Raw genomic sequence first — 14,571 nt, 5'->3', positions numbered from 1 at the left:
CCACTGATTCTATTTATAAGTCTAAATATACCAATATGACTGCAGCATTAAAACATAAACATATAATTTTAATAACAACCATACCTATTACCCGTGAACCACCAACTAATAATTTAATGAAATAAGTACAATTTTAATTTTATCTATTTCATATTTACTTATAGATTATTAAACATATTAGGTATATATTAAAATAATATCTTAATATAATACTTTATAGATGGACCAGGAAAAGTTAAGCTCCTTATGCTCTTCAATAATTAACGTTTATGACAAAGTAGCTATAAAAGGTACTTATAGAAATAGGTATACACTATACAATCCACAACTCACCGTTTAAACTTTTAAGTAACAATAATTGGTAGTTATGCCAGTTATAGGATGTAGTCGTGTACTCGTGTATGCCATATGAAATAGTGCCAAAATGATGAATTGTTATAATATATTATACCAGAGCAGCTCATTTTTGAGTCATTACCCATGGAACGTTTTGTATTTTAATAAAAAGTCTTCAACTATATTTAATATAATATTGTTTCGACTATTCAACACAACTCGTAATCATTTTTAATTCATGAAATTAAGTTCTTGTCTAATATTCAAATCATTTTAATCTTTAAGAAAAAAATATACTAGGAAAAACGGAAGATATTATAATAGGTATAGTATTTAAAAAACAATATTATTTGTGATTTGAACGTATATTATTATATCGTATATATTTGAACGATATAGTTGGATAACCAATCGTTAAAGGTAATACATATAATACCTATTCAGCTGTTCGTAAAATGTATAATAACACAAAAATGCAACAAAATAAATAAATATCGAACAACATTCGAACGCAAATCGTTTTAAACTATGTAAAGAAATATTTGATTAAATGTTGTTCTATCCTGATCGAGTACCTACAAAAAATTTATGCTCTATATTTCTATAATACCTATATAAAAAAATGAACCGACGCCAAAATAAATGTATCATTATTAATAAAATGTCTAATGAAACATTAGATTTTAGCATGGAGAAGAAACGAAAAGAGAAAAAATTCAGGAAAAAAGAATAAGACCAGAGTGAGTGAGATAGGAGAGGAGAAGAGAGATAGAGAGGGAAAGAGAGAGAATAGATAATATAATGATGAGAGATGATGGCGAGCGGTCGTGTTGTCTGATCAGTAACAGTTAATGCGGCCTTCTTTCTCTCACTCTCTTTCTCTCTGTTAATAAATTATATTTATTTATTAATAACAATATTATTAAAGACGTTAAATCTCGTTAAAACGACACTTTTTTCGACGACTTCTTCTTGTAAGTGCTGACCGATTCTGTGAGCGCTTCGTTGTCAGCGAACAGAGCCTTAAGGTCGGCCGAACGCTTTTGGCGCGCAGCGTCCCGCTCGGCGATGCCGTCCAGCTCGTTTTGTATGTCCAACAAGCGGGCCTTGGACTTACGGGCCCGGGCCGCAGCCGACAGTTGATCGGCAGATCGCTCGTCGGCAGCATCCTGTAGTTGCGCTTTGAGCGCGGCTGACCGTCGGTTACTGGCGTGCAGTTCGGCAGAAGCCACCACGTCCTCCGCGTCCTGGAAGAAGGATTTTGTCCGCTTCTTGTAGATCTCATCCTCTAGCGCCTCCTGTGACTTGCTGTTCAGTCCAACCGTGTCCAACAACTTTTCGGTGTAGTTGAGCCGCGCCCTCGGCTTGCCGTCTGACGCAAACCCGTTGAACGCCGATTCAAATTCCTTTTCCAGCGACGCCGTCCGGGCGGCTGCCGCCTTGGCAGCCCGAGCCCGTCGCATTGCAGCTACCTGACACATAAACGACACACATTAATAGACACCATACATTATTAAATCATAGTGAGGAAAATATAGTTATTGTTCATCGGAATTATACTAGTAAAGATTATAAACCGTATAGTTTTATAATATTTCAATATAAATTTCAATTTCAATTTCACAATTCGTTACCAACTTAATATATAGTATATAAGTATTCGTGGTTGTAAGTATTTTTAAAGTTTATAAATGAGTGGAATGGTATATAGACCAATATTTTATATATAGGGTACCTCTCTCGTAGGTCAGACTTTAAATATAAATTATACGACAGTAATAAACTGTAAGTTAATGGGATTCGTCACAGACAGTTAGTTTAAATGTGTATCGTGTTAATTTGTGTGTAGTCAGTGATCATTAGTGTGCGTGACTTAAAAAAAGTAGTGATGCTCTACTCAAGACAACAAGTACATTCAGATGTCGATAACGAGCATTCGAATATGAATTGTGATTTTTATTTTATTTTGTCTAAAAGTATCTATATTTTGTCAACACTGTATTAACTATCCTATTTATCTGATTTCTGAAAACATAATTGTAATGGAGAAAAGTTTCAAGCTCCTACGATTTGTATATATTTTTGAATTACAATATACCTAATAAATAAAATTGTTATATGAAATATCATTAATATTCTATAAAATATCAAATTTTGTCAAAAATAGAATTAATAGTAGGTATCTAAAGAAAAAAGGTAAAATAAAGTTCTTAGGTATTTTTCATATTTTTATCACATTATAAGAACAAAGTATGTAGAATCTTGCACTATATTATCAGATTATATCTATAAACATTTTATATCTGCTTAATGTAATTTTAATTGCAAAATATTTTATAAATTTTCGGCAATAATTTAATAATTTCAGTAATTTTTTCCGTAAATTTGATCTTTAAGAGCTCATACTATGATTGACTCAGTATTATTAATATTTTTAAATATTGCATTAATAGCTTTCTAATTAATTATTTTTACTCCATTATTAAGCTTTTTGATTAAGAAAATAAAATGTTATCAACACAAATAAAAAAAACTTAAACAAAAATAACAATGTTAAATATCTATAAGTACCTATCTATAAATACTTCAAAACGGTTAAATTAAAAAAAAGAATTATTTATTTACTAAATTATATATAAAAATTAGTAAACACTAATAAAAATATTTGGTTAAGTTAAATGAAAACTGTAAAAACAAACTGATAAAATTGATTTTAGTTCTAGTAACCATTGGTAATTAAGTCCAATTTTATATGGGAAATCAACATTAAAGTTTTTTATATTTTAAACAAAATTTTATGACAAATGCTCAGTTCCCAAACATGTGACTTTGAGAGCGCTCTAAACATATGGAGCAAGATTTTAATGTAAACATCGGAAAATCAGTAAAACAGATAAAACTTCGTTTGTAACTTTTTAGTAAAACAGTATGATTTTTTTTTTTTAAATAAATATATCGAACTCCTTGCATCGCATCTGTCTTTGAATTACAATAACTGTGCCACTACTGCACACTAAATACTATTATTCATAATTATTGTTTATTTTTCATAAACTATATTATTGTGTTCTGGACATAAATGTTATTTAATAACCAACTGTTCATAAATAATATTATACTTATACATGGTTACATTTTTTCCTGTGGAATTATTGGATAGTTGAGTGTGTAAATAATAGTATAGGATATTTTAATGTCGTTTATACACAAACGACACGTAGGTATGTGTTCGACTTAAATAATGCTGATCAGCGAATAATAACTATGTATACAATGAGAGGCTTACGCCTTACATATATAATATACCTATTACGTGGTAAAATTAATGAGTAGCTAATCAAAGTAATCAGTACTATATATCAGTTATATATATTTAGTATATATCAGACTTATATGACTAAATAATATATATGAACACTTTATTAAATTTTTTATAGATAACTTATGAATATAAGTTAACCAAGTGAAAAGAGACAATAAGTTATGTAACATGATAACTATATTAGAATGGTCGCTTAAATGTGTAAGTTATTTAATAAAACAAAAAGGCTTTGAAATTATACATAGATTATAGATAAACAATACATAAAAATTAACATACATAATCATAAAAGAAAAAACAATTAAGTTACTCTGCTGTTTAGTAACAGTTTCAAGTACCTATACCTCGTCATTGAGTAGTCACTATAATAAGTATGCTTAATTTGAATTAAAACCTAACCACCCCTATATAAAAAAACGAGCAGATACGATATGTCAGCCTTTGTTTCTGAAGATATTTTATAATTTAATAGTATAATAATTATTGATTGTAATCAAGACTGTACCTATGGGAGAACTTTGTACATATTTTACAGTCATTTGACTTAAAAAAAAAAAATTTTTAACAAAAATCAAAAAAAAAAAAAAAAAACTTAGCCAATCGAAAATTTTAAAAATCTATATATACAACAAAAAAAGATTATTTATTTACTATATAATCTAGAAAATATTAGTAAAAAAATTTGGAGATTAATTATAAAGGTTATAAATTTTTAAATTATCATAAAAATACTGAAATCGTTGTTTTTTAATTTTTCATTCTTATTTTGAATGTTTTGATGCCTAAAAGTATTATAGCTAATATCTAAATTAAATTTTATATAAATAACCACCATAAAACTTAAACAATTGAATATTGGATTGCAATTATTTTCTGGCATTTAAATTGTCATCATACAAAAATACTTCATTGCTCTACTCAGAATATAAAAATTTAAGAAAATATAGGTATACAACATATACGTTAGGCACTAAAATAGCTATAAAAACGATAAGCTAAAAGATAAAACAAAGTTATACAACATGTTTAAAAATAAAAGTCAAATTTCAATTTATTTTAATTTACATTTATTTATTTATCTAGTATGTATACTGTACAGATATTTGTATTATCAATTAAAATTATATAGAAAAAAAATAAATATCTAGTGAATATTATCCAACACTTTAGTACAGAAAGTGCCCATAGTAGGTACCTAGCCTATATGATGCATACCATGTACATTATGTACAATATACAGACAATTTTTAAAATTACATTCATTATCTTTTATATTCAATAATGTAAGCCATTCTCTGATTATTTTTAATCTCATTTAAATGTTGGAAAAAAATACAATGCCAAAAATAGATGTTAAAAATACTTATCAAATTTTCTTACACTTTGACATCCTTTGATTTTGGATAAATTCCAAGCAGTAAATTATACGATTAGCTGTATTGTTGTATTATATTATGTAATATGTACATACTTCACAGTTACATTATTCGATTTTTTTTTTATCAATTTAGTATTCTTTAACAAGCCAAGGTTTACTGAACTATATTTATATTTTCAATTTTGACTAAAATAAATAAGATTTTATGATTTTGTATTGGTAGTTAGTCTCATAGTTTAAAGTAAAAATCACAGTAGGTACGTAATCGAATAAAATTTCAATTACCAAAAATTCACCAATGGACCTACTATAAATTTATAACGATGCAGGTAGGTAATACATCATATAAATTATTATATTCTAATTTTGATATTAGAAAAATTCAAAAATAAAAAATTCTTTAAAATATTTTAATGTTATATTTTTAATTATTTAAAAATATTTCTGGATGGATTAGGTTGACCTATCACATGCCTTGTTTGAATTTGTTAAATAATCATATAATTTCTTTATTTTATAAAAATAAAATTCCATTAAAAATTAAATATTTTGTTCTAAGTCATACACTCATACAGAGTTTAGGTAAAAATAAAACCATGATGGATGGCATGTTTACTGTTTTTTAAATAATATATATACAATATACCCATATATTAATAGTTAAATAACATCCGCACCAAATAAAAAATTGTCTGTAGAAATACTAGAAACTATTTATATATCCATCAAATTATGTAATTAAACATTTTTAATGATTGTGTTACTAAAAATATTCTTATTCTTACTATCAATACAAATTTTATCATATAATTTTAATAATATGTAATATATATAAATATAAGTAAGTAATTTTTATTTTAATAATGTTATTAAAAATTAAAACTGATACAAGTTTTAGTAACAATCGCTATCCACGTTACTTGGCGCATTGCAGTCAAATGCAATGTACTATAAAACATCAGTTTCACTCCAGTGTAGGTAAATACATTTGTAAATTAATATAATCTATGATAATATATGACAAGTACTTACAGAAAATATTCAGCAACGATTACCATTTCTTTTAAATTAACTCACATTAAAAATTGTCAGGCCACTCCTCTATCAAACTATGTATCAATGAACATAATATAAAAATAAACACACATATGTATACCTAAATCTAGGTAGGTATATAATATATAAAAACTAAATCTAATTGATCTTTTTTTCGGTACACATATTGGTGAACGTGTCTTTTTTTTGAGGGGAAGAGGGTTGCGTATGGTTTTTAACAAACAAATTGTCAAAAATCAAAATGACCTTAGGATTATTTGTTTTTAGAAACAATACTATGAAGTATTATCCATGCAATCTGGCCGTTGTGGCCGTTTGGTAAAAATATATTATATATATTACATATTTGTTAAAGGCTTGCAAAGTGCAAGTTAATGAAAAAAAGTTAATTTGAGTTAATTATGTTAACTTTCAATTTTTTTTCGGTGAAGCAGCTTAATAAATTATACTTTTTAATTAAAAGATTAAATAAAATTACATTATTTTTTTATATTATGACAAAAAATTCAGTTTAATATCATTAAAGCAATCATATAATTTATTACTCTCAAGTATAATACTGCTGCGGACATTATTGAGGAATTTATCATACGAAAAACGTTAATAAAAATATAACACAGTATAAAAAAAATTAAATAAATATTATATTTTTTAAACAACATCAAGTTAAAATTTTCAAAATGTCGATAAAATACAGAAAAACCACATCGAAATACTGATGGGAATCTTCCCCTTCACCCACCTGTAGGTTTCATGTCAGTGTCATAGAATTGAATCTTGTCGTTTATTAATTAAATGATTATATTATATTACCTATGTCTTAGACCTAAACTCGTGGATAAATGCTGACTAACAATAATAAATAACAATACATTTTAGGTTGTTTACATACTATATAATACTACCATAATGAAGTATCTATATTCTATATATACAGTTTGCAGCTAGGCTACTCTGCAAACAATGTTGTAACATAAAGGATAAACATATTTGAATATGTTATGTGCACTTGTTAAGATATTTAGGACTAGAATGTGTTCTACTTAAATAACTTTCTTCCTCCTTTATATTTTATAGCTCCCCACTGTACCTCAAACACCGAATGTAGATAGTCAACGCCATAGATTTAATGTATAAGATAATCGTTTTTAAATTATAGCGATTTATTGATTTATACATATAATATTATCAGAAGAATTTACCTCTTGTTCAAATTCGTCGTCAGGCAATGATAATCTGGAATCGGATCCGCTGCGTCGGGAACGCGCCGGTGACGAAGATCTGTACTCGTCAAATGCTGATACGCCGGACGTGCCAAAAAGACTTTTTGGGCTAGAATCGAAGAATCCGCTAGTGGGTTTGGCTGCAGCCGGTGTGGTTGAAGAACCGTAGTACTTGCGGTCCAAGTGGTCCATCATTGGCTTATAATAACCCTCACCGATGTTGTAGTTGCAGTCGTACACCCGGGTCCGGGGACGACTCAAAAGTGTCCGTCTTTCTGACATGCTGATATATGTAAGTTACTGTGTAAATAATAAATATATAAAATTATACATAATGAATTTATTTTATATAATTATAATAAACAATTTTTTTTTTGAATAATTGTTACTAATTACTAAACAGAATACAAATATTTTTTCAACAAATATGAAATATACAGTAATATTTATACATTGTACAAAATAATTTGGATATCTATAGGCTATTAAACCTACCTACTTTAAAATTATTAAATTAATAAAAAAAATTAAAAATACGTCTTGGAATGGACTCAAATTTACATTTATGTGAGAACACTAGAATAAGAAGATAGGTATGTGGTAGTGAGAGTGGGTGAAGAAGCTATCCCCGATGATAGTAGTAATACCATAGCAGCATAAATTTAATATAAAATAAATAAGTAAGATATATTATAAATTATAATTTATTATTTTGAAATAAATAAGTGTTTATTATATACGCGATTGGACTAAATTAAATGCCATTTTAAAATAGTAATAAAACTGTAAATGTATTATAAAGTCTAAATTTTGAATAGTGAGTACAATGAGTACATATTTGCAAATCCATTGTGTCCATCATAAAATGTAAAATGTTGTATAAAAGAAAGGTATTAATGAGTATACTTTGTTAAAAAAAATAGTGCTTGATAATTGTTTTGATGTTTATGGTTATACTTTATGTCTTATGTATTTTCAACGAATTAAATCTACGTATTTTTAAACTAATTGGTATATAGCCAAAATGTATCACCATCTATTATACAATTAATATGAAAAAAAAACTATAACTTTTTTTATATATATATAATATTATAATGGTCAGAAATCTAGGTTTATTAATTTTATTGGTCAAATAGTTAAAAATAGTTTTTCAATGATCATTCGATTAATTGTTTGGCAATTTTATGCAATTAAAATGAAATTAATTAATTACACCAATATCAATTGGATGTTGGTTTTTTACTCCAATTACTTCAAATGATTAACTGCAGTAGTGCAGAACTGCAGACTGCAGTATCACAATAACTACAAATGCCATGTCGAATTTCAATGAAACATATAAGCATAATTTAAACTTTATATACTTATACTAGTTAAGTTATACTAATACCAATAACATTTTATTATACACGCCATATAATATATCAGTTAACATTTCAATTTATTATTTTATTCGTTGAAATTCTATACTTAATTACCATTCTAAAATAAAAAGATTACTATTATATTATACTATAAAATCTTTTAAATTCAATTAATATCGTTGTTTTTTTGCCTATAGGGATTAAAAATCATAAAAGTAATCAATAATAATAAAGAGTAATTGATTCACAGCCATACAGGGTTATATTATTAAATAAGATTTTATTTTTATACATCGGGGAGTCTTTCGCATATTAATTATAATTATATAATCAATTTGAAGATATTTTTCAAACCGTATACCAATACTTTTTTTTTAAATATAAGACGTATTAATTTTTTTAAACGAATAATGTAAGTAGTTACTAAATTATGTATATATTATTATACTGTTTACTGATTAGTATAGAACTATATGTTTATTTATAATAATTTAGATACATAATATAGGTACCTCAATATTTATAATAATATAACGTGTTTTTATTTTATAATAATTGTTAAGATAATTTACAATATAATTAATATTTAATTCTAGTATAATATATGGTAAGTATAGTTAGAAACTATTGATACTATTAATTTTATTTTGTGAGAAATAATTTATAATCACGTGAGATGAGTGCCAGACTGTCAGATAAGGCAGTTGTAGAAAATGTGCACAACTTGGTAAAAGTAAATAAATTGTAAACTTTAGCTAGACAAAATAGTAGTATAAGCTCGGGGCTACTATAAAAACTAAGCCCCACTATAAAAAAAGGTAAAATAAAAATAAAATGGATTACGCTTTATTTATCACAAAAATTAAGAATAATGTTATGTCAATAACAATATTTTATTATATTAAACAAACAAATAATAATTTATCACTATAGATCCTGACTATACAGAATTATAATTTCACTTTATCTCCGAAAAGGTATCGGTCTGTGTAATCACTCTATATTGCATATGAAAGATACCATTTTCATTTGTCATTTCATTGAGTTCAAAGACCATTTAGCTTATATATACACGCAATAAAACATACAGTATCAAAAATAAACATCCTTTGTTCTCCCAATAATTACATCCCTGCAGCAATTCTGTCTCCTAAACCTCTTAAGTCTTATTGACTACAGAATCCATCCATTATATCCAACATCCTAGCACTGGTGTCTAGTAAAATCGATTCTCCCGTACACTTGGATAAATAAATAACCTAAGTTTTTAAAATGTATTAAAAACAATTGTAATATGATGAAATCAACAGTATAATTAATAATTACATAAAAATTAAATTATAAATAAACAAAAATCGAGAAAAAATCAATACAGTTTCTAAAATTCATTCATGCGAGAAACAAGTCGAAAGTTATTGTTTGAAAAAAAATCTAAGAACATATTGTATAATTTGTATATGGGCTACATTTTAATAAATTATCGGTAAAATATTGTCGTTCTATGAATTATTTTCATCTGTTTTGAAAAAAAATGTTATCAGTATTTATTCTATAAATAAGTAATTTATACACCTATACAACCTAGATAATAAATTGTTGATTTTTTTTGTCTTCTTAAATGAGAAGTTTGAAAAATAAATTCAATATAAAATTCCCAGGACTAGAAGTTTTTTATATATAGACAAGATTCAAAGAATACCACTTCTAAAAGAAAGATACGAAAAATAATAATGCCATCCTAGGCTTGCGCTAAATCACTTGCATTGTGAACAATTCAAAATAACGGATGTGCCACAAAGTACAAACACATATGTGTTGTCGTCGTATTCCAAACGTACAACATGGCAAGTTCTACATATTCTATTATTTTTAAAATAAGAATTGGATAAATTTAATTAATTATAAAATTTAAAGGTAAGATTATACTCAGTAACTTTTATTGATATTTTTATTTTGAATTAAAAAAAAAAAATACAGTTTTAAAATTTTTATAACTTGCTTTGTAGTTAAAATATTAATAAAATCTTTGAAGATTTTCGGTATAATAATCTTATCCTTAAAATGTATAATCAACCAACTCAATCTAATTTTAAAACAATTAAGTAAAATAGATTATTATAGATATAAAATTTGCTATGTTGTATGTTTTTATGTAAGAAGTAAGACAGAGGCAATACACACGTGAGTGAGTGTATGACTATAGGTCAATCGACCTAAATAGTAATTACTGTTAACTGTTAATGAATAATTATTTTTAATTCAAGTTTTCACATAATATTTTGTTTACATACATCATATATGCGATATAATGTATCAAATTCTTATTAATTAATAATTATTAATTACTATACAAGCTGATATCAAATTTCCGTCGTAGCATTATACAGTAACTGAGTGACGACTTACAATATTATGCATATTCTATAACGCGTTACATAATATGTTATTTATCCATTGGTTATAATTAATTGTCGTCAAATGATTCGTGTTTTATATTTATACACAATAGTATGTGTATATTATAGTCGCGTGGCTGACGTGCGACCCTATAAATAAAACAATACAATACATACAGCGAAATCAATGGCGCTCAACACTATTAGCTACTACAGGTGTAACAGCTACTAAATTTTACAGCGATAATTAAATTTTTTATAACAGACTTCGTTCTAATCAAAAAATATATTCTTTTTTATTTTTAAGGAGAAGTTAAGGTCTTACATTTTCATGCTTATATATTATAATAAGAAGTTTTTTGACAGAAATCACTTTTATTTTATAATAGTATACCTAATCATTTATAAGCATTTTTTTTTTTTGAAGGGGGTCAATCCCTAAAACCCCCATTGTGCATGAACCTGGTTTTAATGACATAATATTCCTAATTCTTGATCATAATTAATAAACACGTTATTGCCAGTAATAGGTAATTAATTTAGTCTTAAATCATATACGTTGATTAAAACTTTAACATTTGAATGATATCGGTTATAGTGTATCATCGTGTATGTGCAGATACTATTGTTATCATTAGACAAGCATTGCATAATAATCATTAAATTTTGTTATGTAGTCATATACTTAGGTTATATTATTAGTTATTATACTTAGGTAAATTGAAACTAATTCATTTGATTATCACGACCTAAAGCAGATTTTTTTTTGTAATTTTACACGTTCATATAATTTATTTGATTGTTAACTATTAAAGGCCATATGCAATTTGAATATTGATGAACAAAATTATCTTTAAAAGAGGTTGGTGGGTTAAAGTGGCAAAACTGCAGGTACAAGTACCTATCTTTTTATACATAACAAAAAAGGTCTTGGGTACTACTGCTTGTGAATGTATTGTTATAAGTCATCAGTAAGAGGTATAGAATAATATAATACAGTAAAACCTGTAAATACCTGACATTCTCGGTCACTCCCATTTTTCCGCTTTTTTAAAAAAGGGGGAAGGGGGTGCGAAAAAATGAACATTATCAAAAAAAACGATACACATAATATGTAATATGTATATTTGTATTATTTTTATACATGAATATACTTGTACCCATCACCCATGTCCTATGTATTATTATTTAAAACTAAAACAGTTACCAAATGATACGACCATTTTATACGACGGATAAAATAAATTATAATAGTATAACAATGATGTATAAAATGTATGCATTGTAATAAATATACTTTGATAATGATTGTCGAAATCTAGCCATAAAAATGTCCGTTATCTAGAGTGTCACGTAAGAGATTTTCTATAGATAAGTAGTGAAAATGTTTTCCCGAAAAAATATCCATTGTCTGGAGGAGTCCGTCAAGAAAGGTTTCACTGTATTATATGCATCAAAGTATTATATTGTGTGTTCGCGGAATCGAATAGTTTTGGTTTTAAAATGACGAGACTGCGCAGCTGCGATTTGACCCGGTAAGTTTGCCAAATTCGCGCACGAGTCCGAATTTATAACAGTCTACGGCGGCGGTGTGTACACGAGTATCCGAAATGCTATTTATACGCGACGATAAAAAAAAAATAACATCCTCTACCCCGGTGCGGTGCAGGCCACACCGCACCCGGGTGATATATGTGCATATTTTATACACATCATACATTCATACGTAATAGGTACATCGGCGTGACCCGAAAAATATATATTTGTACCTATTTCGGCGGCTGCGAAATCGTAGAGGACACAGTGACACACACTGCTGAACTCGTTTTTCTACGTCCGCGAATCTCAAAATAATTACTAATGTTTAGACGCCCAAGCGACGTACTTACCACATAACTAAAGACGTAACCGACGTATTATGCACTAATGACGTAATGACAATAATGAATAGATGTCGCGCCTTTGTGGAAGCGTCCCGAAAAACGAGAAAAGCTTCACGAACAAGATGCAATATCACGATGGATGTACCATGTACGATGTAGGTACCTATAAGGCTATATATATATGTTTTAATATGTGTAATGACTATATTATTATACAGAGATGGTTATAATTTTTACTTTTATTACGGTCAGTGGGAAGGAGGAGGTGGTGGTTTATATTACTGTATGTTTTCTGAACGCAATGGTAAGATTTTAATTTTCAATGATATAAATGGGATAGGGATTTCAATAGGGCCGGTGGACACTGGGCGGTATATAGAAATTCTAAATCGACTTTAAGTTATCAGTCAAAGCGATTAACGACTATTTTTATCACAGATTCCACCGACTGGATGGGGCGGTATTGTCTAAGCGTGTCTCACAAATATATAAGTACCTACAATTAATAACAATGTTATGAATCGGATACTACGGTACGTACCTACGCCGTACGGTATCGTCGGGACTGCGGCTCACGGACTCACGGAAAAAGGGCGTTTCAATTGAATAATTTAATAATATATTCCAAATAACGATAATATAATATATATAATGTAATATTATTATAAATCAGGTACCGTGATATTGTGTTGTACTGCAACAGTTGATGGACTCACCTCGTGACGAAAGCGCGGGGCGTGTGTAAAGGCCGTCGGGCTGTGCGGCGACGTGTATTGCGTGGCGGTTACCTATATAGCAAAAACGTAAGTTTTCCACTGCGGATTTGATGGACGAAATGGCACTGAGTTACGCGCGGGTATACCGAGGGTACCCTTACACGTCCTTCGCCGCCGCCATTGTGGTATTGACGCGTTGCCAATAAACTGTATATACCTACACGACTGTATAGTGTAAAGAGCCGAACGTATATAATAATATTATAATATACCGTACAACAGGCCGACGGCGTAGCAAAACAAACGCCGCCTCCACTTGCCGCTCGTCCATCGACGGCCCAGCTCGGATTTCGCGCGAACGACCGCCGCCGAGTCTGTGTGGTGGCGAACACCGCTGCTGCAGCTGTGTAGACGACTTCGACGAATTATTTTATTTATTATTTATATTATCATAATATATCGTTAACGATGAGCGTTTAAATGACCGCTGCAGTGTGCTGCACAACTATATGTACGCCTAATAATGCGGTAAACTACCTATATATAGGTATAATAGGTACCGAAGTAGACGAATACGTATTTAACCTATTATTTGGTATTAATGGTATAATATCTATCGTGGTAACGTGTTGACCGCACGGTAACACGGTGACGGTATTGATATTTTTGCTGCCCGACGAATATCTGTTCGAGAAACACGTCTCTTCAACCGATGTACCTATAAGTCGGTGCACATTTTAGACTCGTTGTTTCCGTCAGACGACAATAATAATAGATACTGTGCAGTATGCGATTTCTACCATAGGTACCTTCGATTAACGGCGTGCAATGTGTAAATATTTCAATAAAAGGTTTTCGTTGTAAATTTGCAAACAGCGTGATGAGATGAAACGA

The 14,571-nt window shown here is 28.5% G+C and overlaps 1 protein-coding gene across 2 annotated transcripts; it reads right to left on the bottom strand.

Annotated features, from left to right (window-relative positions):
- Positions 1–682: 682 nt before the first annotated feature.
- LOC114127686 (uncharacterized) lies at positions 683–13,906 on the bottom strand. 2 transcript variants are annotated; one of them, XM_027992002.2, is made up of 3 exons: positions 13,639–13,906; positions 7,295–7,615; positions 683–1,808 (listed from the first exon to the last, which is right to left on the bottom strand). In XM_027992002.2, the coding sequence occupies exons 2-3, from the start codon at positions 7,595–7,597 to the stop codon at positions 1,278–1,280; spliced, it is 834 nt and encodes a 277-aa protein (XP_027847803.1). In that variant the 5' UTR covers positions 7,598–7,615; positions 13,639–13,906; the 3' UTR covers positions 683–1,277. The 2 variants fall into 2 exon arrangements, with proteins under 2 accessions (XP_027847803.1, XP_027847804.1); XM_027992003.2 differs by having other exon boundaries at positions 13,678–13,906.
- Positions 13,907–14,571: the final 665 nt, after the last annotated feature.

The sequence above is a fragment of the Aphis gossypii genome, chromosome 3 (genome assembly GCF_020184175.1).
Source record: "Aphis gossypii isolate Hap1 chromosome 3, ASM2018417v2, whole genome shotgun sequence".
Lineage (NCBI taxonomy): Eukaryota > Metazoa > Arthropoda > Insecta > Hemiptera > Aphididae > Aphis > Aphis gossypii.
The sequence above is the reverse complement of the archived record's forward strand: the minus strand, read 5'-3'. Positions and strand labels throughout refer to the sequence as shown.